This window comes from Drosophila elegans, unplaced genomic scaffold (genome assembly GCF_018152505.1).
Source record: "Drosophila elegans isolate 14027-0461.03 unplaced genomic scaffold, ASM1815250v1 contig_814, whole genome shotgun sequence".
In the NCBI taxonomy this organism is placed as follows: Eukaryota; Metazoa; Arthropoda; class Insecta; order Diptera; family Drosophilidae; genus Drosophila; species Drosophila elegans.
Genome location: NW_024546167.1, coordinates 8735083 through 8759748, shown reverse-complemented (window position 1 = coordinate 8759748; position 24666 = coordinate 8735083). Strand labels below are relative to the sequence as shown.

The 24666-nt window shown below is 40.7% G+C and overlaps 11 protein-coding genes across 13 annotated transcripts; 5 read left to right on the top strand and 6 right to left on the bottom strand.

Annotated features, from left to right (window-relative positions):
• Positions 1 to 155: 155 nt before the first annotated feature.
• Positions 156 to 1330, top strand: LOC108150467 (protein cornichon). 2 transcript variants are annotated; one of them, XM_017278660.2, is made up of 5 exons: positions 156 to 269; positions 340 to 501; positions 566 to 678; positions 786 to 929; positions 995 to 1330. In XM_017278660.2, exons 2-5 carry the CDS (start codon positions 352 to 354, stop codon positions 1020 to 1022), a joined length of 435 nt encoding a protein of 144 aa, XP_017134149.1. In that variant the 5' UTR covers positions 156 to 269; positions 340 to 351; the 3' UTR covers positions 1023 to 1330. The 2 variants fall into 2 exon arrangements, with proteins under 2 accessions (XP_017134149.1, XP_017134148.1); XM_017278659.2 differs by lacking the exon at positions 156 to 269 and having other exon boundaries at positions 285 to 501.
• Positions 1331 to 1597: 267 nt separating this feature from the next.
• LOC108150466 (syntaxin-5) lies at positions 1598 to 3928 on the bottom strand. Of its 2 annotated transcripts, none has more exons than XM_017278656.2 (3): positions 3864 to 3928; positions 2922 to 3770; positions 1598 to 2475 (listed from the first exon to the last, which is right to left on the bottom strand). In XM_017278656.2, exons 2-3 carry the CDS (start codon positions 3589 to 3591, stop codon positions 1742 to 1744), a joined length of 1404 nt encoding a protein of 467 aa, XP_017134145.1. In that variant the 5' UTR covers positions 3592 to 3770; positions 3864 to 3928; the 3' UTR covers positions 1598 to 1741. The 2 variants fall into 2 exon arrangements, with proteins under 2 accessions (XP_017134145.1, XP_017134146.1); XM_017278657.2 differs by having other exon boundaries at positions 3868 to 3886.
• A 349-nt stretch (positions 3929 to 4277) lies between these two features.
• Positions 4278 to 5655, top strand: LOC108150424 (transmembrane protein 147). The gene is made up of 4 exons (XM_017278582.1): positions 4278 to 4446; positions 4535 to 4676; positions 4747 to 4855; positions 5122 to 5655. The coding sequence occupies exons 1-4, from the start codon at positions 4373 to 4375 to the stop codon at positions 5481 to 5483; spliced, it is 687 nt and encodes a 228-aa protein (XP_017134071.1). The 5' UTR covers positions 4278 to 4372; the 3' UTR covers positions 5484 to 5655.
• A 423-nt stretch (positions 5656 to 6078) lies between these two features.
• On the bottom strand, positions 6079 to 8533 carry LOC108150417. Its single transcript, XM_017278573.1, is given in 7 exon segments — positions 6079 to 6203; positions 6256 to 6390; positions 6449 to 7189; positions 7246 to 7429; positions 7812 to 8089; positions 8149 to 8306; positions 8388 to 8533. Coding segments are annotated over 7 exon segments (1767 nt in total).
• Positions 8534 to 9016: 483 nt separating this feature from the next.
• Positions 9017 to 10521, top strand: LOC108150509 (glia maturation factor beta). Its single transcript, XM_017278725.2, has 5 exons — positions 9017 to 9183; positions 9347 to 9440; positions 9510 to 9631; positions 9699 to 9767; positions 9954 to 10521. The coding sequence occupies exons 1-5, from the start codon at positions 9181 to 9183 to the stop codon at positions 10080 to 10082; spliced, it is 417 nt and encodes a 138-aa protein (XP_017134214.1). The 5' UTR covers positions 9017 to 9180; the 3' UTR covers positions 10083 to 10521.
• A 7-nt stretch (positions 10522 to 10528) lies between these two features.
• Positions 10529 to 12422, bottom strand: LOC108150507 (zinc finger protein OZF). The gene is made up of 2 exons (XM_017278723.2): positions 11866 to 12422; positions 10529 to 11809 (listed from the first exon to the last, which is right to left on the bottom strand). The coding sequence occupies exons 1-2, from the start codon at positions 11989 to 11991 to the stop codon at positions 10694 to 10696; spliced, it is 1242 nt and encodes a 413-aa protein (XP_017134212.1). The 5' UTR covers positions 11992 to 12422; the 3' UTR covers positions 10529 to 10693.
• A 7-nt stretch (positions 12423 to 12429) lies between these two features.
• On the top strand, positions 12430 to 16209 carry LOC108150508 (ubiA prenyltransferase domain-containing protein 1 homolog). Its single transcript, XM_017278724.2, has 2 exons — positions 12430 to 13331; positions 14211 to 16209. The coding sequence occupies exons 1-2, from the start codon at positions 12891 to 12893 to the stop codon at positions 14847 to 14849; spliced, it is 1080 nt and encodes a 359-aa protein (XP_017134213.1). The 5' UTR covers positions 12430 to 12890; the 3' UTR covers positions 14850 to 16209.
• A 199-nt stretch (positions 16210 to 16408) lies between these two features.
• Positions 16409 to 17920, bottom strand: LOC108150506 (probable cytochrome P450 303a1). The gene has a single exon (XM_017278722.2). The coding sequence runs from the start codon at positions 17918 to 17920 to the stop codon at positions 16409 to 16411; it is 1512 nt and encodes a 503-aa protein (XP_017134211.1).
• A 694-nt stretch (positions 17921 to 18614) lies between these two features.
• On the top strand, positions 18615 to 20439 carry LOC108150445. Its single transcript, XM_017278604.2, has 2 exons — positions 18615 to 19246; positions 19597 to 20439. Exons 1-2 carry the CDS (start codon positions 19236 to 19238, stop codon positions 20207 to 20209), a joined length of 624 nt encoding a protein of 207 aa, XP_017134093.1. The 5' UTR covers positions 18615 to 19235; the 3' UTR covers positions 20210 to 20439.
• A 172-nt stretch (positions 20440 to 20611) lies between these two features.
• On the bottom strand, positions 20612 to 21407 carry LOC108150441 (E3 ubiquitin-protein ligase RFWD3). Its single transcript, XM_017278599.2, has 2 exons — positions 21351 to 21407; positions 20612 to 21265 (listed from the first exon to the last, which is right to left on the bottom strand). The coding sequence occupies exons 1-2, from the start codon at positions 21390 to 21392 to the stop codon at positions 20705 to 20707; spliced, it is 603 nt and encodes a 200-aa protein (XP_017134088.1). The 5' UTR covers positions 21393 to 21407; the 3' UTR covers positions 20612 to 20704.
• Positions 21408 to 21497: 90 nt separating this feature from the next.
• Positions 21498 to 24289, bottom strand: LOC108150534 (A-kinase anchor protein 10, mitochondrial). Its single transcript, XM_017278766.2, has 4 exons — positions 24169 to 24289; positions 23816 to 24049; positions 22500 to 23555; positions 21498 to 22438 (listed from the first exon to the last, which is right to left on the bottom strand). The coding sequence occupies exons 1-4, from the start codon at positions 24194 to 24196 to the stop codon at positions 21933 to 21935; spliced, it is 1824 nt and encodes a 607-aa protein (XP_017134255.1). The 5' UTR covers positions 24197 to 24289; the 3' UTR covers positions 21498 to 21932.
• Between the last annotated feature and the right edge of the window lie 377 nt (positions 24290 to 24666).

Here is a 24666-nt window from a genome sequence, read left to right as displayed (position 1 = left end):
CCACAGGCGTTTAGCTGTATATGGTATTTTTCGTGTCTGAGAAAATACCCAAAAAATACTTGTTTCAAAAAAAGAAGATATCCATCTTTACAAAACTATTACTTTTATTTATTAGTTATTATTATATAGCGTTGAAGGGATGACGGTAATAAACATACATATGTTTAAAATAGAAACATAAAATAGTGTGACCAGCTGATGTGCTGGTCCCATGAATTTGTCCATCTCTGGTGAACAGCTGTCATCATCGCCGCCCTTATAAAAAACAAGTAAGTCTTACAATTGGAAGCCGAAATTTTACTTAAATAATTAGCAAGTCACCCTAAAAACGTGTTCCAGCGATATAACAAGATGGCCTTCAACTTCACCGCCTTTACGTACATAGTGGCCCTGATAGGCGATGCATTTTTAATATTTTTCGCAATATTTCATGTCATTGCCTTTGACGAGCTGAAAACGGATTATAAAAACCCAATAGATCAGTGCAACAGCCTCAATCCGGTCAGTAAACCCTAGTGTTTACATATATAGTTCACCATTTAATTAATTATTCAATAAATTCCAGCTGGTTTTACCGGAGTACTTGCTGCACATCTTCCTGAACTTGCTGTTCTTGTTCTGTGGCGAATGGTTTTCACTTTGTATCAACATCCCCCTCATAGCCTATCATATTTGGCGGTATGTGACTCATTTTACAGGCCTTAAAATCTAGTGCAATATTAGAATACCCTAATATAAGCATTACTTATGTTTTTACCACGTAATTGACTTACTCCCTCTTTCAGCTACAAAAACCGCCCTGTGATGTCTGGACCTGGACTTTACGATCCTACCACGGTCTTAAAAACCGACACCCTATCCCGGAATATGCGTGAGGGCTGGATCAAATTGGCCGTCTACTTGATCAGCTTCTTCTACTATATATACGGGTAATTATAAATTATCTCCTGGGTGGCCGGGTCCTCGTTTTTCTAACGATTATCGCTAATTTTAGCATGGTTTATTCGCTCATCTCGACATAGAGGTATTGAGGCAGCTGCCTCGGGATCTCATTGTTGGCGCCAGCGCATCCGCATCGTGTATTAGTTGTCAGAACTCAAGTGGAAGACTCCCTTTCTAAGGGAGATTCCCAATCAACCGCGAACAATACTTCACTTGTAAATTCTAGTGTAAAACCATACAAAACATATTGCAGCTTTGTTTTTTTATAATTTGTAACCTATTGTCTGCATTAAGATATTTTAACGTTTTTTATTATAATTTTTTTTTGCATTTCGCATCCTTGGTGTAGATGGATTTTAAGAATTAAATAAATGTCAAAACAAAGTAACCAATTTTCATTTTCTACATAGCTTAAGGGACAGCGGAGTCTTTTACTGAACACAAGAAACTTGGAGCAACCAGCACTTTTGACAATAAAGATAACCAGAAAGTACTTTACCTTATCAGCAGGGCCAACATAGATATAGTCCAATTGTGTGGCAATAACGATTAGCACGCAATTTTCATGAAGTTAGGCACATTTAAATTTCTTCCGTTCCGCAACATAAATCACTTATATAAAATTAAACTGCTTCCCAATTAAATGTTTTTCCAATTTACGTATTTATAACTTTATTTTACAATCGTTCCGGGAGGCCACAGCTTGAAATAAACAATATTGTGATTAAATCTTGGTTAACTTAAAATGCTGTATACATGGGTAGGTACATGGGGCTTTTTATGGGCGAAGGGCGTTCGATTACGACATAAAAACAACGAAGAACAGGAAGAAGAAAATGAGAACGCCGAATATCTTGATCATCAGCCAGCGGTTCTTGGACACAGACTGAAAGTACTTAAGGATCTCGCCGTGGGCCGCCTCGATATTTAGTTCCGCATCCGCCACATTCGTATCAATACGCTCCACGATCTCTTCCTGCTCCTTGACCATGTGCGCCAACTGCTGGAAAATGCCACCCAGTTCAACGATGGTAGATTCTATATTTTGCATGGTTTCCGCCCGCTGTTGGACGTAGTTATCAGAATCGTCGTAGATGGCCATCTGTGTCTGGGTTGACAGAAGGGGTGTGGTGTCGCTGCTGCCCATGTCTATGCTTACTGCCTGGTTCTCCTCGCTAAGCAGAAGCGATCCCTGCTTGGCCGTCGACGGGGAGACGGTGTGAGCGGCCAAAGGACCTGGTCCCTGGCTAAACTGATCCCGTCGCGTCTTCTGCTGTTTGAGGTTCTCCGTGCGCACCTCAAGGATCTGCTTAAAGTCCGTGCTCATGCTGGCCAGCTTGGACTGCAGGGCGAGTACCATGTTGGAGGAATGTGACACCAGGTGTTTGCCGTTCGTGTGACGACGCTGGTCCTTAGAGATGTCCTGCAGTCGGGCAATCTGTTGATTCAACGCATTCAGGTCGCCTTTGATTATGTACGTCAGCTCCTGAATCTCCTGCGGTCTGTCGTCGAATAAGCTCTTCTTTTTGGCCACTGAAATAGAGAACGGAAAGGTCATTTAATGGTTAAATTATATGACTATTTTACATAAAAAACACATTGATGAACAAACTTGTTTTAAGCACAATAATTGATTTTTTTAATCCTAAAATTGTGTAATGACTAGGCAAGAACCAAATGGAATTTTATTGTAATGACATTAAAAAGCAAGTAATTAGCTGTTTCTGTAAATTTTAAGAGACATTTGTGATGAATGGATCAAGTAATAATGTATTAAATTTTAGTCAGACTGGCAGCCTTAAGTTACTCTTGCTAGCATTTGGTTTTAAATAAACCCCTATTTATATATAAAATCATTACAATTTTTATCATATCAGTTTTTTGAATATCATTCAGTACACTAAAATTTGTACTTTAAAAGTTTAATAATAATAAATTGTACTTAAAAAGTTTCCTGGCAAGCGCAACCCCATACTTACGCATAGTGAGCTTCTCCAGCTTGGCGTAGGTGCTGGCTATGTTCTTGCCGATGAACCTGGCCACCATCATGAACTCCGAGTAGCTCTGCACCTGTTTGGCCTTGCGGGGATCGCGGATATTGACTGCACGGGTGATGTTGCGTGCCTGCAGCGATCGAATCGCGTTGGCGAACTCGACCGTCCGGTCGCGGGCGGCCATGACGAAGATCTCCAATTCGGGATCTGGTTCCTGGTGCTCCTCCTTCAGTGGGTAAAACTGCGAACTGGTCGGAATGGAAGCGGGGTAGCTGCTGTAGTTGCTTTGGCTATTGTTGTTGATGCCCGGTTGGTTGCCGGTGACCACGGCAGCGGCTGCACTTAGGGTGCGCAGTGCCTGGCCGGAGAAGGCGCGGAGGTTCCACTGGCGGGCCGCCTTTCCGTACTTGTCGTCCGAGTAGTCGTCGGCTGCAAGGGATTCCCCCGTCTGGGTGGTGTCCCCAATGTGGATTGCCGCCTCGTGGGCAGTTGGTGGTTGAACCAAGGACTGTGCTAATAGTCCCGATCCGACAACTGCTCCCGATCCTCCAGATCCTGCGCCTGCTCCTCCCTGCTGATCCTCTTGAATGGTATAGGTACTGCTGCTGCTGCTGTAATCCTGATCCGTTTGATGGAGGCGTCTTCGGGTTTGCATCTCATTTCAGATTGCAGCTTGACCCAGGGAGTTGACGTTGCCGTTTTTTCATATGCACACAAACGATCTGTTGGACTTTCCTTGCGAGTGGCGAAATTTTCGCCTTTGTTTTTCGCTCTTAAAGCACTGGTTTTCTGTTCGATTCTTCACTCAGTTCTTAATTGGCAATCCTGTGAGTCCTATACAAAGCAAAATTTGATTTTTGTTTAGGGCATTTTCCTTTGGTTTTGTCGAAAATTCATAATAATTGTTAAAGATTGCAGAAAACTCACTCACACGCACCCACTCACACTCACTCACGCACACAAACACACCTCACAGATGACAGATGACGATGACGTGTTTATATCTAAGCAACTATCGATAGGCACTTATACTAGCGGCTAATTTGATTTCCCGCCAGATCCAGATTTTTTTCTGTCAAATTCTTTTTATCTTCTTATCTGTTCCTAAATTCTTGCCGTACCTGAAGTCTGTTTCATGGCATTTCAAAATGGAACATAGTAATTTGTATCACTTTTTTTTTAAATTTACTTTAAAAGTAAATTTAATAGAAGAACTAATTAAAAGAACTTTGCTTTCATTCCTTTTCGTTGCAAAGACTTCAGCTCTTTGTTTTTAAGAAGCTAGTCCCGCTAAAAATAGCTAGTTTTGCTTAAGAAGTCCTGCCAGCACTGATTGGCACATATCGATAACCAACGGCGAGCAACGCTAGTTTTTTTCTTTTCAACTTTTAATTCTTCTCTTAATTAAGCAAAATAGCCATAGTTTATCAAAGAAAATGACACTGTATCACTTTGGAAATTGCGTGGCTTTGCTGACGCCTTACTACTTCACCTACAAATACTCTGGCCTGTGAGTTTCCCGCCGTTTATCCCGACCTGCCAAGTCCGCAGTGCTAGATCAATGAAAATATTTATGAATTGTCCCGGTTTTTTCACAGATCTGAATATGGGGCATTCTGGAAGTGCGTTCAGGCCGGCGGTATCTATATATTCACACAACTTTGTAAGATGCTCGTCCTGGCAACATTCTTCTACTCGGACGCTCCATCTTCCTCCAGTGGCGAGTTCAACTTCTTTGCGGTGCGTGTGCTTATCTTTATTTACATTTACCCAGTTATTAAGGTTAAGTTTTGTGGTCTCTGATTTGCAGGAGATCTTTCGTTGCAGCGTTGACATCGCCGATCTTCTGGGATTTGCCCTTATCCTAAGTCGCATTCCCGGCAAGGGACACTCAAAACTTATCACGGCTGGACTTGGCTGTAGGTTGAACCAAGTAACTTAATAAAATCCTTTGTGATCGGTATATTCCCTTAAGTAATGCATGTATATCTGATCAGTATCAGATAAGAAATCGCCTGTCCGTCTGTTACATATGCAATTTAGATGATACATTCCATTACCTAAGCCGAAAGGTAATTAAATTAGTGCTGAGGGCTTTCGAGTTATTTGTGACATTCAAATTTCTATTTATTAACCCTATTAAAATCGCAAATAATAACTTAAAGCTTTCCTCCTTTTCTCGCAGGGGCCACTGCTGAGGTGATTCTTTCCCGAGGCATCATGCTGTGGGTGGGAGCACGAGGAACCGAATTCAGCTGGATTTACATACTGAAGTGTCTGGAGTCGAATGTGCTGCTGGTGCAGCACATAACCACGGCCACTCTGATCTGGCTGTTCACCCGTCACGACCTGAACAAGGCGCTGAAACCGCTGGTTAGTCTGCTGCTGGCGGTGACTGTTTTCAAGGGCGTCTGGCTGGAGGGCATGCTCCACATCCTGACCATTGGACCCTGGCTGACAGTGGCTGTGAAAGCGCTGGTGGCTGCCGTAATTGGATTCTGCACGCTGCACATCTATTCGGGTCTGGCCCAGCAGATTGGCATTTAAAAAACTGTGCCAAACACTTTGTATTCCTTCTGTTTTGTAACTTGTTTATTATTTTGTTTGGTGTTGTCGCAGAGAGAATGAGATTTTGTAACAAAGACAACAATTACGGTTTAGAGAATTTCCCCAAATGTTAATGAATTATAGCTACGATAACGTAATAGTAACAAAGATATGTACATGACTTTTATTGGGAACAATGAAACCTGGACATCCTCGCCCAACTTAATAATATTTAAGTTAAGGTAAGGATGATCCCGAAAACTTACATTGCTAAACTATTTTTTTTTAGACAAATGAAAACAGTTAAAGTTTAGAGAATTTCCAAACTGTTACAAACATATTCACTTAGACCATGGCCAATTTAACAATAACGATATAAGAATGATGATCTTGAAATAGTTTATAGTCTTTTTCTTAGACAACTGTCGATTAGAGATTTGCTGAACTTATAGCTAAGTAGTACGAGACTTTGGATGGGAACAATGAAAATCAAATTGTGGACATCGTTGCCCAACTTAACAATTACAAAGTTGTGGTGATGACCACGAAAACAATTTTTTATAATCTAATTTGTAGGTCTATCGCCCACAAATATTTAGAAAGTCTTACTCTGCATTAGATTTTCTATAAGCTTTATGGACTCTTTGCCCAAAGTAATTTGATCCATTTCAATGGAGTTAGCTCGCTTTGAGATCTCTATAAAATTGTCACGAACCAGATCTGAAAGTGAATTGCTAAATTACTCTTATTACCTAATTTATTTCGAACTCACATAACAAATGGAGAAAGGCAAGCGAAGCTTTGGTGCGATCTTTAAACGATTTGAAAAAATCGTTGGCAGTGATTCCATTGATATTCGGATTATTACGCCAAAGATCAAGGAGGTCCATCATTACACTGTGGGTATCTGTGATCAATTGACATATTAATTAAGTAAACATATCTTTTTAACAGGTTGATCTCACCAAAATTATTCTCACAGTGGGTACTTTGTTTGTAAAAATTGTTATTGTTGCTTTGTTTAATAACATCCACAGAATGCAAAATAGGCGGTACAATGTCCTCCTGTTCAAGCGGCACGGGCTGATGAATATACACCTCTTGGTTTCCTGATTGCTTTATTTCGATTGCCGGAACAAAAATCTCCTTAGTTAGTTTCTCCGTGAACTCGCTGCCGAATATGGTTCTCAAGGTATTTTCCGCTTCGTATTCCATTTCAGTTGTTAAATTAACGACGGGGTGATTAATATGTGGAAAAATGTTACTACAAAGAAACAATTTTGTATTATATTTAACAAAAAATTATTAATTTTCTTACTTCTTGTTCAGTTTAGATAAAAGTTCATACGGTTTTTTGCGTGTTGCAGATGTATTTTGTACTATTAAAACTCTAGTGTTATGATCATCCATATACTTCTGTCTATGCTTTACCAGTTGCTCTTGTGAATATTTAATTTGCTTGTCTATTATTAACTTTCTTTTACGAGGATTCTTCGGCTGGCTATATGAAATTTCAACAGGAGGATAATAAAACGACTCCAACAATGGTTCACAACTTTTCTCAGTTGTATCAGCTGGTTCAATGTTATCTGGAAAAATTTGGGTCATAATAGCATTGTCAGCTTGAAAAATGTTTAATTCATCCAATCTCGGCATTTTATCTGGTAAAATGTTTGTTGGGTCCTGGGTTATTGACGGTCGTTTTACTATAAACAATGGAAAATAAGTTGAATGCAAAATTTTGGAAACACCAGTTAATTACAGGATTGTGTTTGAAATTTTTTTGGGTAAAGCTCTTCAAATATAGTTAAATCCAATTCATCGCTATCGCCAAAACCCTCAGATGGAATGATAGTGCTGTGATCCTCGTGACTTCGTCTCCCCTCAAAGATGGTAATGGCATGATATGAGCTTGATTGCGTAGAGCATCCCGGCAGTTCAATAGACTATTAATATAATTTTTAAAAAATATATACATAGTTTTAGTTAATAATAAACAAAGTAATGAATTTTCGGAATCCGATTTGCTTGATTAGTCAATATACATATTTGGAGAGATCCTTCCTAGTAGTGTAGGATTATAAGTCCGACTTAAATGCAGATAGCTTCAAAACGGAGAAACTAGTTTGCGTAGAAAAGGACGGACCGACAGACGGACCAAGATATTCTTGATACTTTATAGGGTTGAAACTGTCTCCTTTACAGCGTTGCATACTTCTGACTGAAATAATACCCTCTGCAAGCGATTAATTATGTAATGAAATGCAGCTCAATTACGGAATGACAAGTTTGAATATAGGAAGAAAATTCGTAAAAGGAAACTATTACTTGCAATTCCTCCACCAACTGGTGTGTGCACTCAGACTGCCAAATCTGACATTCAGATAGCATTTTTTTGTAGTACTCCTGAGATGCTTTATTCAAAAGTTCGGACTCCTGGCATCTGGGACGTTTGGAGACGGTCACCTTCGATTTTTTGGTGACTAAACGCTTTCGTTTCCGATTGACTCGGATCTCCGATTCCTTGACCACTACAGATTTTGTGGTCGTGACAACAAAGTCCAAGTTGGTACGTCTCATTTGATCCAGCAAATGTTTGGTATCTCCTAAAAGGATGCGAAAATATAAACAGCGTTTCCCCAATAATTAAATATTCAATGAATACCTAAAAGGATGTCCACCTGACACCTGTAAATGTCGGTGACTCCGTGTGCCAAACGTGTAATGTCCTTGAAACTGAGATTCTGCTTCTTTCTTGTTGCCAAAACACTCGATCCGCAAATTTTCGATGAGTTTTCCTCTATTAAATCATTTATTTGCTTGCTATTAGATTTCATCATCAGGTTGGGAAGTCGAATAAATAGTGAGATACTTATATACATATGTACATATATCTTTACTTACCAACAAGCGACGATATTGACTGCGGCGATCTCATTCCGATCTAATTGGGAAAAAGTCGAAGTCCTAGATTTGCTGCCGCCCACTTTCCAGCAGGTATCAAGGATGCTTCCTTCATATAGCTCCAAGTCCAGCTTAGGTATCGACATCTTAACTACTACATTAAACTTGTTACATATCTGTACCTCGCTTATGTAGTTTAAAAGTTATTCTAAATTACGCTAACTTGCTGTCGGAAAAAATGGCGCGGAAACCAACGGTACTATTTGGCAGCCCTGGTTGTAAAAAGCACTAGAGATGACAAAATATATTCTTATGTTTTGACGAGCTACAGCTGTTAAGATCAGCTGAAATCGGAAAATGGGAAGGTGGATTTGCTCTGTGGAAACCGGAGTATCACATTTGGAAGGCTATCTGGAATGAAATTTTACCAAATTTTCTTTTTCTTTTGCATTAAATTATTATTAAAATATATCTACAATAGCTAAGACAAACAAAGCTAGGTCAATTTTTTAACAGTAGCTGGAACGGCTGTTTGGTGAACCAGCTTTTTGACAAAATTTTGCTGAATGTTAAATAAACATCGTTTACAATACTCATTCGATATTTTTGTTTCTGTCTCTCAGTATTTTTTAGCGTTGAGAGAACGGTCGCACTGCAGGTGAAACAACAAAAAGCAAAAAACAAAGGCTATATACTTTTGAACGTTTACTAAAGGAACAGTGATAATTTATCCCCACGACAACTGCCAAAGAATCCGCAGGCCCATTCCCAAATTTCTCCCAAAACTTAAGCTATGGTAAGTGGTCGCAGCCAGTTCCGAAAATCAATTAGCAAAATGAAAACATGACTAATGAAGGGAGTGTGGGTGTGTTTTTGTTTGTGTTTTTGATCGGCGGTTGTTGTTTCCAGATAACATTGGTGTTTCCAGTTCGTTAATCAATTAAATCGGTTTCTTGCAGGGTGATAACAAAATATGTGACATTAGCAACGAAGTTCTGGAGGAATTGAAGAAGTTTCGCTTCAGCAAGAGCAAAAACAATGCCGCTTTGATACGTAAGATTTGATTGCCATGGTAACGAAAGGGTTCTGCTCTGTAATCCCGGGGTTGTCTTTCTTTTTCAGTGAAAGTTGACCGGGAGAAACAATCGGTGGTGCTTGATGAGTTCATCGACGATATCTCAGTGGACGAACTGCAGGACACCTTGCCAGGACATCAGCCCCGATATGTGATCTATACATATAAGGTATTTTAATATGTTTTTTCCCCCTTCCATTTCCTGACGTTTGTTTGCGTTTTTAACATTATTTTAGATGGTGCACGACGATCAGCGGATTTCCTATCCGATGTGCTTCATCTTCTACACTCCAAGAGATAGTCAGGTGAATAAAAGAATAAATATAACTTTAATAAACAAGATGGAAATCTCGGCAAATATGTTTATCCTGGGTGTCTCAGCCAATATTGTACTTTTTTCATTAAAGATATCATTTTAAATCCATATTCAACAACGCCTTCTTATACGTAAAATATCCACCAACGTTCCATTACAAACTCTTCGATTTCAGATTGAACTACAGATGATGTACGCCTGCACTAAGAGCGCTCTTCAGCGCGAAGTGGATCTCACACGCGTCTACGAAATTCGCGAACTAGACGAACTTACCGAGGAGTGGCTGAAAGCCAAGCTTAAGTAGAGACGTTTCGATCTCTGGGATCAATCATTCCAGGCCGTTATCAAAAGCAATACTTTATGATAGTTCTTCGATTGATTTCGGAGCATTTTATTGAAATATTCAAACTGGATCAAGCCGATACCAACGATGCATACCAATACCAAACAAACCAATATTGAGATACGACAATTTTTACCTACAGAAAACACAAATCAAGCTAAGTTTATACAACATAATGACAATTTTATATAGATGATGATCGCATGCGACAAATATGCGGGAGAGTTCTTAGTGATTTTAGTTCTTGCATTTAAGTAATAATCTTTATAGAAGCTGTGCTTGCCAAATTTCTACATGTATTTATTGTAAAAACATAAAAGCAAACATGACAAAAATATTCAATTTTATATAGACAAACTAAATAAAAGTGTTCAATATTGAAATACAAAGATAAAACCGATGTTGTGTACATTTATGTATTTTTTTTATTTGTGTCCTTCACTTCGTTACAAACTTATGTCCAAATAAGAATTACTTTTATTTTGGAATAAAATAGTTGTAGAATTATATGTTGCAAGCTTTAAATGAATAATATTTGTATAGGTTTCTTAACATTATTTTTCTGTAATACTTTAGTAATGCAACCTTTGAGCCGCTGTATGGTGAAGCATCGTATAGCGTCCTTCGCTGGGTGTGGGCGGTGGAGGAGGAGGAGGCGCGAGCATGTGAGCCATTGCTGCCATTCCCATTTGGGTGGCGGGATTTGGAGGCCCCAGATGATGCAGGGCATCGTGATGATAGTGATGCGACATAGGTGGTGCAGGTGGTAGCGGCAGACTCAGCAGATTATTATTTACCGCATGTGTGCGAAAATGTAGGCTGAGATTGTCCGCCGTATCAAAAGCCTTATCGCAATCCGGGCACTTGAAGTGAGCGTGATCCAGGGTGTCCAGACCCACAGGATCGGTGTCTATGGGTTCATCATCATCATCGTCCACTATATCGTGACTCGTACTAGATTCCAGGGGATGGAGTTTCAGTTTATGGGATCGCATGTCTCTTCGCCTGCTGAATGCTTTGCCACACACATCGCAATGGTGGTTTTTGATGCCCGTATGTGTTAGCATGTGCTTGGATAGATCGCCGGCTGTATAGAAACCTTTCTGACAGACCGTGCATATTTGATCCCTCACCCCTAAATGTATCTTTTGATGCGCTTGAAAATTGCCCAGGGCCGAGAACTGTTTGGAGCAAATTTCGCATTGAAAAGGCTTGTCGCCTGTGTGAGTCCGTTCGTGTACTTTCAAGTTATACTTCTGAGCGAATCTTTGGATGCAGAAGCTGCACTGATACGGTTTTTCACCCGTATGTGTTCTTATATGCTGCGTTAGTTGGGCGATGCACTTAAAGCTTTTGTGGCATTCGTAGCAGGTGTGAGGCATCTTAGGCAGTGGTTTGGGCCCCCGTTTCTTGTGCTCCTCCGGCGGTTTTCTTTGATAGCGGGATCGCCTTTTACTCACTTTGGAGTCCACCGGCTCCTCCTCATCGCTATCAGGCTGCGGTAGCGAGGGCTTTTCGGCAAAGTCCGTGTTGGTGGCCGCATCTTGGCGCCAGGTCTCAAGGATGCCCAGATATTGCCGGAGTCGAAGGTCGCTATTTTCGCATTCCTGTTTGAAGTGGAAGGCGACACCCAGGCGATAGATGCAGTTGTTGCAAATGACCGAAGGCAGGCCATCTGTTTTGAAAACCTTCAACAATAAATGTTTAAAATGTATTGTTTTTAAGTTTAGTTCTTAATACCCACTCTTATTTTGGCGCATTGCATCAGCATTACGGAGGGCATCATGGCGAAGTCTGTGCTATAAATCGAAGTCACCGGATGTAATTCCTCCAGGCAAACGCGACATATTTTATGTATATTATAATCCATCTTTTAAGTCAACTAATTTTTATTAATCAACAAACATTCGCTTTAGGATTTTTTTTTCAGAACCTAACAGCTGATTGCGACCAGGGCTGGAAATGTACAGTAAGTGCCATAAGTGAACCTGGTGTGAATAATTTTAATTGACTTTGTCAAGAGAACATTCTGAACAGATTTGAACGTTGTTCACTTTAGCAAGTGCATCCTGTACAACCTAATCGGTGATATCGATAAATAGTTACAAAATTGCTAACATTAACTAGATAGATTTAAATAAATAATAATAACTGCGTGGAAAAATACGTAACAATCTATTTATTTCTACTTTGTTAAATACTTTAATTTATAAAGCATAATAATGGCTGTGAGTGCTGCCAGACTTGGCAAAATAGTGTGACCCTCTCTCGTTTTTGCGCTGACGTGACGTGACAGTTGATTTGTTTGATTAAAATAAATAAGAGAAAAAGCGCAGACAAATTGACTTGGAATCAATAAATTCTTAATCGTTAGCCGAAAAAGAATAAGTAATCCGCGAATTGCAGAAATAATTGAAGAGCAGCAATCGGCGGAACGGTCGCGAGAGAGAGAGAGGGAGAGAGCGAGAGAAACTTGGAGCTGCACGGTGAAATTTCGTGGTTTCGGCACCCGACCCCCTGACCCCGCACAACACATCCACATCCATATGTATATCCATATCCCCAAGATGCTGTGTATACAATATTAGCGATTACCGACAGAAGGCAGCGCATGTGCCGGCATCCGAGGAAACACTATTTAATATTTGAGCTTTTGTAAACAAATTCTGGAGCGGCACCCGAGGTCAAACAAACTGGTGTGAATAGGCTTCGTATCGTTTCGTTTTGTTTCGTTCTGCCGAAAGTGCCAGTAATCCCGTGCAGCTTGCAATGGCCACAACTTTGGACAGCCAGCTGTTGCCCAATGGCAATCAGGAATTTAGGCTTAGGAATGGCAAGACCAAAAACGGAGAGGAGGAGGAGGTGGATGAAGGATCTGGTCTGAGTGCAGGTGCAGATGCTGGAACAGCACTAACCGCACACCCAAACACATCCGGCACCTTTATGAAATTGAAAACCTATCTCCTAGCTCTGCGTCCATGGTCGCTGTCCGCCAGTCTGGTGCCCACGCTCCTCGGCTCGGCCCTGGCCCACCGCTCCCAGTGGGCGGCGGAGTTCTCGCTGGCCACCTTTTTCCTCACCGCCTTCACCGTGGTCACCGTCCACTGCGCCGGCAACGTGGTAAACACCTACTTCGACTTCATCAAGGGCATCGACAAGCAAAAGGCCGACGACCGCACGCTGGTGGACCACATACTCACCAAGGATGAGGTAAGCACTCGATTGGATCGATCAGTTAACCCTACCGTGCCCAGAACTGGTAGAACTTTTCAAGGCGATATCTGGAATGACCTAAAAATCTTTCAGCAAAACCATTTACTTTTGTTTTTGACAAATGCGATGCCCAAAAACATATCCGTTTCTGTTTCAGATTCCTATAAAATTACTAAAAAAAAATATTTGTTGTATCTAAATAATGAAAAATATTCAAAAAAAATATAATAATAAAAGGCAACACACAAATAATTACTGATACTTTATGCATTTGTATACACTAAATTGTTTCCATACATTTCCCCATTTCTCCGACCGCACGTTTAAAATTTTTAATTTACATATACTTTGCTGGAAAAACTAATCACTTAACCACGTCGCATGCAGAGTGGCTAAAAGCCATAAAATATAAAATACGTATTGCAAAACATTCTGCATCATTAATTGCCAAACGTGACTTTCTTAATTTTAAAAGAAAACACTTTATAAAACTTAGAATGGCAATCAACGTATATTATTTTAAATTATCTGAATGAATTTCATCAGAAATGATACACTTTTTTTTGGCAAAAAAAATCGTGTTACGTTCATAATCCATTTTATGAACCGAAGTGTTTATAAATATTAAATTTATTGTGAATTATCAACGTGCTAATTAAAAACAATGACATACAAACAGAGCTCGATTTAACAAATACAATAAAATAAAAATAGATTGAAAGAAAAGGTTAAAAGGTTTAGAATAAGGATAAAGTTAATTTACTTAATCAAAAATGTGTAACTTTTGCTTTTATCTGGGCATTTACGAGTTAACTGAATGCTTTATAACACGTCCGTTTAACACAATTAAAATTATATATATTTGTTAATTCCCAGGTGGTTTCTCTGGGTGCCATTCTCTACATGGCCGGGTGCGGGGGATTTGTTTTGCTGGCGGTGCTCAGTCCGGCGAAAATGGAGCATCTGGCGCTGATCTACTTCGGTGGACTGTCCTCGAGTTTTCTGTACACAGGAGGCATTGGTTTCAAGTATATCGCCCTGGGAGATTTGGTTATACTGATACTGTTTGGGCCCATATCGGTGCTTTTTGCCTTCATGTCACAAACGGGTCACGTGGATTGGACGACAATGGGCTATGCGATTCCATTGGCCCTCAACACAGAGGCCATCCTGCACAGCAATAACACCAGAGATGCGGATAACGATCGTCGGGCCGGAATCGTAACACTGGCCATTCTGATAGGACGCACTGCTTCGCATGTCTTGTACGCCATGCTGCTCTTTGCACCCTACTCGCTGTTCTTCATCTTCGGCCTAAAGTACTCCCTATGGTTCCTGTTGCCATTGGTAACCCTGCCACAAGCCTTTCAGATAGAGAAGCGTTTCCGCAACGAGCAGACGATGCACCTGGTGCCACGGCAAACGGCCAAGCTGAACTTCTTCTTCGGCATCCTGTACATCGTGGCCTGCTGTTGTGCTCAGCAGTTGCCCACCTTTGGACTACGAAAAAATTGATAGACGGGGTGTACCTACGGATCTGGCAGAAACTTCGATTCAGAGAGAATCTGGTGCAATGTTTTTAGGGAATTTCATTAGGTTTTAGTCAATGTGTGTAGTGAGAAGGGAGAACGAAGCTTTGTCAATTTCCCACAGTTTGATGTTGCGCAATTTTCAAATGCCTGCTAGTCGCCCGTTATAGCCTAAACTTTTGAACTGAACATATCCTAGCCCTAAAGGGTCGATCATTTGACAGAAAATCTAGGGATAAATATAAAACATTTTACATTTGAGAATAAAGGCCTAATATCAGCTTGAAAGTTTCATATTTGAATTCAAAATTTTAAACCATGAACTTAGAAAGGAATCACTGTTAAAAAAGTACTTATACTAGATGATAGTTTTTTTTAAATAAACTTTTAATTTGTAAATTGAATGTTGATAATAGACCTTTAGTTTCTGTGTCAAATACTTAAAATTATTCAAAGATTTGTTCATTACCTACAATATCGACCCAAACCTACCTTGCTCGTTTTTATTTATTTCACATCGTCACTATCTTAAATCTTAACCAATCAATTACAACTCAATGTAATTAATAATCATACTCTTCCTCTCGCGCGTTGGGAATTACGGACCAAGAAAGTTATGTGCAACAGTAACCAGTAATGCTAATGAAGACCCAATTTTATATTATTCTAAAATATAAATCACCACATTCATACGGGTGCAGATACTTAAGTTTCGCGAATGAAAATGCAGATTTACTTTACGAATATAAGTGCTTGGAAATGCAGCTATGTTGAACGTTTTTTGGCAATTGGCTGGCTTGCTTTTTGTGTAACGATTGTTAGAGTTTTTACATATATTATATACACGAACACGAGCAAATATTTATATACACATCTAGATCATGTAAGCCCAGTGTCTAGCGGCAGGCTGAGAGTGAGAATATCAAAAGGAAAATCAAGAAAAACCTAAGTTAAACGACGAACAGAACACAAATTTCAATTTTTAAATAACTATGTACGTAGAGATGTCGAGGCGAAGAAGCAACAATTGTTTTCCATTAACAATAGCGTATGCATATAAACAAATAGCTTTAAATATAAACAAAAGAGGAGAAAGCCAAAACCTATTCGCATTATAAACCATTATGTAACTGAACATTTTTGTGGCAATATTTCTTTGTACGCTAGTTTTTGTATATTCATTCATGCTTTTGTATACTGCATTGAGAAATGCTTCTGTTGGAATCGCTTAACAGCCGAATTGAATTGAACTAAGTGAAAACTTCGTAGACTACAAATCAACAACAACATGAACAATAATAATTATAATGATATTGATAATTAAATGTTTAATTAGAAAATGTAAACATGAATTGTGTAATATATATTGATATATATTTTAGTTTGGAGTGGGGGGTTTCATTGACTTCAAAATGTTGACATCAGCCAATTAATTTTGGACAAGATAAGTGGATATTTATTGGATATTTCTATGACTGTGTACACCTTATTCCATGACGAGGTAAGTTTAAATTAAGTTCAAAAGGTAATAAACAATAATCTTTGTTATTCCTCTCTAGCCACCAACATGATGTCGTATGGTTTAACCGCAGCAGTGGCTCCCTCCAGAGGTTCTTCCTCCGGCAGCTGACCAGGAATTGCGACCATTTTAAAGTTCTGCAGCACTGTGGTCATAAACATAAAAAGATTCTGCCTCCCCAACAAGTCTCCCATGCAGCGATGGCGTCCAAAACCGAATGGATTGAAGGCTTCCGGTAGTTTCAAATGGCCATCGAAGAGGAATCTCTCGGGATCGAAAGCCTCCGGTTCGGGGAAGTCCACTGGGTTGATGAGCATACCCCTGAAGCAGGCTATAACCATGGTGTCCTTGGGAATTTCATATCCCGACAAGCGAGTATCGCAGACAGCCCGATGCGGAATGCCGAAAGTGTGGAGCATAAACATCCTGACCGCCTCCAAAGTGATGGCCTCGCAATAGGGCAACTTGGAGCGATCCCTGGACCACTCGGGAATGCGCTCCAGACCCACCACCTCCTTGATTTCCTGGAAGGCCCGCTCCTGGATTTCGGGCTGCAGTACCAAATGCATGAAGCAGAAGCCCAGACTTTTGTTGGTGGTCTCAGATCCAGCCAAAAACATGTCCAAGCAAATGGCCAACAGGCTCTCGTCACTGAACATCCCCTTCTCATCATTTCCCTCCTCCTGGGCACGAAGGTAGGAATCCATGAGGTCCCTGGGTTCATCGTAATTCTTGTAAGTCAAACGATGCAGCTCGATCTCTTTGCTCATAAAGGAGTACAGCGATCGATGACTTTCCACAAAACCATTGTAGCCAGAAAAGTCTGGAGCAATGAATCGAAGTAGGGGAAAATGACTGAATAGGGCACCCACCATATCGATGTTTTTAAAGAGCTCAAAAAAGGTCTCCAGTAGTTCCGTAATCTCCGGTGAACCGGGTTCATATCTCCTGCCACTCAGCATGCACCAGAGGGTGTTCAAAACATAAACACTGGTTAGGTCGTGCATCCCAATACGCGCCTGCTTTCCTCCAGACTTGGCCACTTGGTCCTTCAGATCCTGCAGCAAACAAGTTGCCTCATTGTGGACAATATCCATCATGCCACTTCTGGCAAAGCCGAAATTCTTCAAATGCCTCAGGATAAATCTACGCTGCTCCACCCACATTTCGCCATCGGTTAATAGAACTCCCAATCGGGAATTGAAGGTCCTTAGGCGATAGAATATGCCATCGGGTCGGCCATCAATATCCTCGTTCGTCATCATTTCACTAATTGCTAAGTTCGTGTAGGCTATCACCACCTTATCCTTGCCAATCTTGAGGCCAAAGAAGCCATAGGGATTCACATATTGCTTGGCAAACACATCGATCACTTTGCAAAACATTCCAAGACGACACCGCAGCTGTGAAACCTGCAGGGCACTTCCCACAATGGGATACCAGCGAGGTCCTGGCGGAAATCTTTTCGGTTTTCGCACTCCACCAAACAAGATTGCCAATAGAGTGGCGCAGAAAATCCAGATGACCGCATAAAACATGTTTTTCTGTTGCTTTCACTTTTCCCAGTTACGCAATCTTGGCTGGCTTTTCGGCTGGAGTTTGGACCAGGTTAGTTATCCACGGTTTCCTGGTGATCGTGATCCAGTCCACAGTGTTTGATCTCGCACCTGACGTTCACCCAAATCGACTGAATCCGCTTGGTTGGCTGGGCCTGGCTTTTATAGATGTCTTGTGAAGAGCTTTTCCTCTTGTTTGGGTTTTCTTTTGACGATTAAGTTTTCACAACAGTTGGGAGTGTAAACATACGGAATAGACAAACTTAAAAGGTGCGAGATGAGTATACATATGTTCTTTGTTTAGGAATTTCTTTATGTTGGTTTCTGTTCTTAAAACTTGAGCTAATATCGCCTATCTGTAAGAGATTTTAAAATTGTGATTTTAATTTTCCCATTCTTTAAATTGTGTTGTTTAATAAAACATAAATTGTAAAATTTATTTGTATTTGGAATACTGGATTAAGTAAATATTTTCAATATTTTCTAAATATATGCTCAAAGGATACGAATAACTTCTGAGGGAATTTTTATTTAATGAAATATTTTTTAATGGAATTTCCCCTTTTTACTGTAATAACTATCATTGACTTTATTTTATTTATTGGATTTTTGTGAATTTACCAACCTATTAATTTTTGCATAAAGATTATTAAATCAAGATTATTAGAACATAAATTATATATCTCCGGTATAGGAAATCGCACTGAGTTATCATTACAAAATATCCTTAATTCCATTATCCATTTAGCTTCAATATATATATATATCTTCACCCGTCTGACCCACTGCCTTGTGGGTAGTTCAACTACATTTTCCTCTGCGATTAATCGCCTCCAACCACCAACTCGAATGGTCATGGACAACAACGCCAAAGTCAAGGAAAACTTGTTGCGTTAAGAAAACCGCGAAAACGCAAATAGGAAAACCCGTTTGCTCCACATGAAAGGGAAAACAAATGGAGACGTTGGGAAATGGGGAAAAGACGTAGACGAAGGAGGAGGAGGAGTAGCTGCCTGGACAACTCGACTGGATGAGGCTATTATGTCATCGCCATCGCCATCACCATTGCGGAAAGCGGTGGGATGGACTCTGTTTTGATGATAGCTTCGCTGGTTCCGGTTTCTGGGGATCGGGGATCGTGGATCGGGGTTTTGCTGTTTCAGGCGATCAAACTGGAGCTGCCACCGATTTTTGGCATCCAATTGGGGTTTTAACACGGGCCACACTCGCGGAGATCGCCCATTTGAAGACTGGCACCCGAGCTGCAAAGACCTGACTGGACAGCAACTGACTTGGGATGGGATTCAGGTGAGCATAGCTATTAACTGACCAGGAACTCCTGTCAAGAGGCATGTAATTAATTAGAAGATTGCTTTAAAAATGTTGAGTGCTTAAATGGGTTTAAATTAATAGTTATTCTACATCTTTGTTTGTAAAGCAGATTATTATGTTTTCATTTTTTTTGAACCAACATATATATTTTTTATATCTAACCTTTTTTTTAATTTTAGCTGTTTAACTAAAATTAAAATGTTAAGGCAGGTCAAAATTCAAATTTAAACAATTTAGGCTTTAGAGAAAATTTGAATTTAAATATATTTTCATTAAATAACCTTTGCTTGGAGTTAATCACGCTTTTATTTGTAAACCCTTCGTAGGGTCGTACTGTTGGCTGCCACCGGCCTGGGAGCCATGTACATGATGCATCTGCTGGCCCAGGATTGGGTTAAGATTCGACCGATTCGGGGAATCACGCAACTGGCCGGAATGGCGACCCAGCCCCTGCAACAGATTATTGCACCCATCCAGCAGGCCAGTGGTTCCTTGAACTTATTTCGAAGCAGAAGAGAGGCGAGCTTAAACCAAGAGCTGGGTTGGGTGCGAAGGACTCAGGATTCCGGTGGAGGAAATGAAAGAGGTGGAGCTGCCCGAGGGATGGGAACTGTGCAGAGAACGCCAACTGCCATCGATTGGAAGAGGATCCTCTCAAGAGATCCCTTCGAGTGCCTGCAGTCCCTAATTTGCCAGCTAATGTCCGGTGCCGAAGCGAAAGTTCCGGAGGCCGAGCTGCTCATGGACTATCTGGAATCATCGCTGGAGATGGCTCCGGTGAAGATCGGTCGGGCCTTCAGTCGAGGATTGGCACTTAGGGGCTCCACGGAACTCTGCTTCAACGAGTACCCCTTTTGCCTCTATTCCGCCAAAACGATGTTGCGCATCCTGCGGTGGTTCAGTGAAACGGGGGAAGTGCCCGTGGAGGAAGTGGCTTAGTTGTGTCAGCTTGGAATCAATAAACTTAGGGAGAGAGTGAAATGAGGAAGTGAAAATGTGAGTTTGATTTTGGTAAGAGGTGTCAGTGCGTTTGTATTTCCGATTTTCCAAAATATGGAAATGGACACTTTTGTAGTTTAACCTAGCTCATATGATTAAACAAGTGGTAAATAGTGAAATGGGAAGGACAATCCCATTTTTGTTTGATAAAATATAAGGTTTTTGGTTTTAAGGAGAATGTGATTTAATAAAGATAGTTTATGAAATAAAAACGTACTTCTTTTAAGACATGTTTTCTACTCAATCTACAGATAAAATTTTAAATTATTTGCTTTCATTTTTATAGTTTTTAATGGGAACAATTTAAAATATGTAATTTATGTTTGTTTAATGTCTTTTAATGTTCACTTGAAATTTAATTAACACAAATGTTGTAAAACGTTAAAATAAACTTTAACAAAAAACGCAATAAAAGGAGCCAGAGCATGCTTTCAACTAAAGTGGCATAAAATTTCGACCGTAGATCCTGCGAACATCACTGTGATAAGCCCGGCGCCTGCATATCGGACAGCGATGGAATCGCCGGATGGCGGTGTGGATGCAGTGGCTCCCAAACAAATGGCCGCATCTCAACGATACCAGGTGATGTCTACCCTCATTCGTCCAGGGCGCCAGGCAGATGGAGCAAATGATGTCCTGCGACACCCTGGACATCCTGTCCAGCCGCTGGCTCAGGGCGTCTACGCCGGCGCGCAGTTCCCTGACGAGCACATGTTCGCCAACCAACAGAAAACGATCCGAGTTAGTCGCGTATGCCGATAATTCCGTCGCCAACCGTAACTGGATGCCACGACGCCGAGCAGTGTTTCGCTTCATCTGCAAACAGATCTCCTTTAGCTTGCTGAACTTCTCCTCCAGGCTGGAATCGGACTCCTCCATTGGCTGCTGTTCCACGCGCTCTAGTTCGTTCTCCAGTGTGTTGAACTCTTCCAGCAATGACAGGATATTGTTCTCCCTTCTGTGCGACTCTTGCTCCGCTGACGACATTTTGTCTTGCTGTGACATTGAATGTCGGACAGCTAGATTATTTGTTTACTCACCTTTCAAAAATTAGCATTTTATAAAACGTTTTAAACATTACCTTCGCCTGTATCCATTTTGAAAAGATTTTAATTATCACCATAACTATTTGATGCTCTTTAACGCTCCACCATTAAGTTGCTAATATAATAACAACATTTCCCTTTATGAAAATGCGAAGAAAAAAGTCCAATAGATAAAAAACAACTTGATTATAGAAAAAGTTTATTAATAACAATACATTTTTCTTTGTAGTTATAATCAGTATGCAAAAATATTCATATACACTCTATGTTACAAATGATAAATCATAGTTTAGAGGAATGAAGTAGACTCAAAAGCGATTTAGCTTCATCTTAATATTTGAGATTTGGGTTTTGTTGCTTTAAATAACAAATGAGCGAGCGATAATTCAGTTAATAAGCTTTCAAAGCCTACAGCATTAACGAAAATAAGTTAAGATAAAATGTTTGATTTGTTCAACATATTTTGTACATAAGAGAGACGAGTAGTATAAGAGAGCTTCTTTTGCGACTTCCATTTGTGCACATTGTATGGAGATTCTCGCATTGATTTGAGCGTAAAAATAATAATTTAAAAATGAGAATAAAATGGGAAATAAATTCAATAATAGTGAAGCACATTAGGCCAGCGGAGATGTCTTGCCACTGAGTGTGACACTCGTAACATCCTTGACAATCATTTCGGCCACTTGCCAGGCGATCTCCTCTTGCACATTATCCTCCGGCAGATTCACCAGCTTGCGCATTGCATTTTTGATTTTGTTTCCGCTGACACTCAGTGACCATGGTTGTGATTTGAGAGTTACTGCATCCACGGCCTCAAAGTCCCGCTCATAGCGTCCTAAAGAGTTAACAAATCCGAATTTAAGTGCACCCACAGGACGCTGCCACAGTAGTTGGGGATTGGTTAACTGCCTGGCGTCGATATTAAGATTTCCAGACTGCTGACTGATCGACGTTTTCGATGGCAGCGTATCCATCGAAGCGAGCAGTGTGTTGTGCTGCGAAATGTGCGTGCAGTCCGACATGGATAGGGTCTTGCGATGACGCTGCTGGGCATTGGAAGTTTTCCCAGTTCTCCGCAGACTCAACTTTTGCTGTATGTTGGAGTGAGCGGTGTAGTTATCTGTGAAAGCAAAACTTAAGTTTATACGGAGTATACACTCAATATAAAATGAAGAACTCACCTCTTTTAACCTTCAGTTCATTCACATAGTTATCAAATATTTGGGATTTTAAGAAGCTAGCAAAGTACTTTTGCTCCAGATACTTGGCCGTTACCAAGAGGGCCAAATCAAAGGCTTGCCACTGTTCGCTTGGAGCGCAGATGGCTTGTTCCACCCTTGAGCGCAGCTTCTGGGACATCCAGAGACGACAATCGGATTGCAGCGAGAAGTATCTGTCGTATATGATCATGGCATCGCTTTGGGCAGCCTTGCAATCCTCCTCTTTTTCTTCGCCAGAAGCAAAGCTTTTTCGAAAGTTAATGCCCGTGATCCAGAACTCCAGACATTCACGCTCTTGCCGCTGTTCCAGGTACTCGGTAAAGTAAAATAACGCCAGTTCGCTGTTCAGGACATCGTAGATGTTAATGGAACCGCCTTCGACCAACTCCAAGCAGTAGGTGGAATAGTAGCCACTCTGCAGAAATCCCTGCAAATGATCCCGTTCCAGTTGCTCCAGCACAAACTCCCTGGCCTCATCAAAGCAGCTGGCTGGGATTGGCTTACTACATTCAGATTTGTCCCTTCCACACAGGAGCAGCGATATGTGCGCTAGTATGACGATGGGCAGATCCACTTGCAGGCTGGCATTGACTATCAGATATTTCTGATAGATGGCAATGGCGTCGCTAATGCTGGCCCGGGAAAGTTCGGAATTTGGGACACATTCCGTCCCGGTCTTCTGCCTGTTGATCTGTTTGTTGGTCTCCGCATAAATCCGGCTCTTTTCGTCGTCCGTGAGGGGTTTTCGCATGGACAGATCGCATAGCGTCTTCAGTTCAGGTACATAGTTGTCATCTTTGTTCGGAGAAGATTGTTCCGTCATTGTGGGAGGTTCCTCTGGCTCCTCTTTCTCCTGCGTGCGTGCCGCCCGCTTGAAGTTCTCAATGTCCAGATAGAATTTAATCAGAGGCAGGCCTTGTCGGGTGTCCAGATACTGCACAAAAAAGCTCAGGCAGTTGGGCTCGCTGACGATCGAAGCCAGGTTCATTGAGAGGCGCGAACTGTAGGTGAAAATGTCTGGGGAATAACAAGAGAAACGGCCTTAGTTTTAGGTTTCTAAAATGTTTTTATAAAACCAGAGATTGTTTAAATTTTTTATAAAAAACGTGTACGATGCAAAAGAATATTCTGAGATGTATAAGGATGTGATGTCGAGATAATAAATTCGCGACTTGCAAAACTTTTATGGGATTCCCACCCTAATCATAAGCATGTGAATAGCAATTCAAAGGTGCGATCGTGATGAGCAATTGAATAATGGGCGATGAGATAATTACCATCGTTGCTATTGCTAGAGAGGCTGATTCCATCGGAGGAGATACCAGTGGCAACTTCTCCGAATCCCACGCCACCCCCACCGCCCTCTTCCGACGCCTCAAGGAATACTTCGTCGCAAAAACTTGTTGTGGATCGCAGAGAATGACGTTTGTGTGCTCCATCGATGGTGTCCACATCATCGCTGGCTTGGGCACAGTTGGCATCCGTGGCATCTTGGCTGCTGAGACGTCGGCCTAAATAAAGAAAAACTTTTTATTAGTGTCAACAGAAGGGTGAAGAAGAAGGGCAAGAGGAAGAGGACAGGGGTCTGGTTTGTAAACAGTACCAGAATTCACTTGACTTTTTTACTCACTTGCTTGCCTCTTTAAGTAATTTAACATCTTTACATTTTCTCCGGCGTAATAATAATAATTAATAATATTAGTTGTTGCTATTAATTTAATGCGACGGTAAATATTTTGAAACAGTGTTGCCAGACGTATAAACTGATTTCGTCCTAAATAATCGCGACCAACCCTGATTTTCCCCTAAAAAATCCAGTTTTCCCTCTAAATTATAACACACGTTAATAGCCTTTTTAGACTATTCGCATCAATTGTCGAGTATGCGAAAAATGAAGCAATCTTTAAAAACGTTAGTAAGCTAGGGGGTAAATAGTATAGTATAAATAAAATAAACATGCTTTAATAAATTAAGTTTTTAGGCATAATTTAAATAGTTTTGGAAGTAGTTGGAAAAAACATGTTCCCACCAAACAAGAGGAGTTTTTTAGGAAATATTTTAAATGAGCATTGAAAGAGTTTGCATCCCCAGGGTTTATGGTGAGTTACCCCTTAAGTTATTTACACAG

Coding starts and splice junctions, on each gene's coding strand:
- LOC108150534 (XM_017278766.2), bottom strand. CDS start 24,196: ATGTTAAATTACTTAAAGAGGCAAGCAA. Junction 23,556..23,815: donor CTCTAGCAATAGCAACGATG/GTAATTATCTCA, acceptor GTTATTCCCCAG/ACATTTTCACCTACAGTTCG. Junction 22,439..22,499: donor TGAACTGAAGGTTAAAAGAG/GTGAGTTCTTCA, acceptor TTGCTTTCACAG/ATAACTACACCGCTCACTCC.
- LOC108150509 (XM_017278725.2), top strand. Junction 9,441..9,509: donor AAACAATGCCGCTTTGATAC/GTAAGATTTGAT, acceptor TTTCTTTTTCAG/TGAAAGTTGACCGGGAGAAA. Junction 9,768..9,953: donor ACACTCCAAGAGATAGTCAG/GTGAATAAAAGA, acceptor CTTCGATTTCAG/ATTGAACTACAGATGATGTA.
- LOC108150506 (XM_017278722.2), bottom strand. CDS start 17,920: ATGTTTTATGCGGTCATCTGGATTTTCTGCGCCACTCTATTGGCAATC.
- LOC108150507 (XM_017278723.2), bottom strand. CDS start 11,991: ATGGATTATAATATACATAAAATATGTCGCGTTTGCCTGGAGGAATTA. Junction 11,810..11,865: donor TGCAATGCGCCAAAATAAGA/GTGGGTATTAAG, acceptor TTATTGTTGAAG/GTTTTCAAAACAGATGGCCT.
- LOC108150466 (XM_017278656.2), bottom strand. CDS start 3,591: ATGCAAACCCGAAGACGCCTCCATCAAACGGATCAGGATTACAGCAGC. Junction 2,476..2,921: donor GCTGGAGAAGCTCACTATGC/GTAAGTATGGGG, acceptor TCTCTATTTCAG/TGGCCAAAAAGAAGAGCTTA.
- LOC108150508 (XM_017278724.2), top strand. CDS start 12,891: ATGGCCACAACTTTGGACAGCCAGCTGTTGCCCAATGGCAATCAGGAA. Junction 13,332..14,210: donor ACATACTCACCAAGGATGAG/GTAAGCACTCGA, acceptor GTTAATTCCCAG/GTGGTTTCTCTGGGTGCCAT.
- LOC108150424 (XM_017278582.1), top strand. CDS start 4,373: ATGACACTGTATCACTTTGGAAATTGCGTGGCTTTGCTGACGCCTTAC. Junction 4,447..4,534: donor ACCTACAAATACTCTGGCCT/GTGAGTTTCCCG, acceptor GTTTTTTCACAG/ATCTGAATATGGGGCATTCT. Junction 4,856..5,121: donor TATCACGGCTGGACTTGGCT/GTAGGTTGAACC, acceptor CTTTTCTCGCAG/GGGCCACTGCTGAGGTGATT.
- LOC108150467 (XM_017278660.2), top strand. CDS start 352: ATGGCCTTCAACTTCACCGCCTTTACGTACATAGTGGCCCTGATAGGC. Junction 502..565: donor AGTGCAACAGCCTCAATCCG/GTCAGTAAACCC, acceptor AATAAATTCCAG/CTGGTTTTACCGGAGTACTT. Junction 679..785: donor ATAGCCTATCATATTTGGCG/GTATGTGACTCA, acceptor TCCCTCTTTCAG/CTACAAAAACCGCCCTGTGA.
- LOC108150441 (XM_017278599.2), bottom strand. CDS start 21,392: ATGGTGATAATTAAAATCTTTTCAAAATGGATACAGGCGAAG. Junction 21,266..21,350: donor CAAAATGGATACAGGCGAAG/GTAATGTTTAAA, acceptor TCAATGTCACAG/CAAGACAAAATGTCGTCAGC.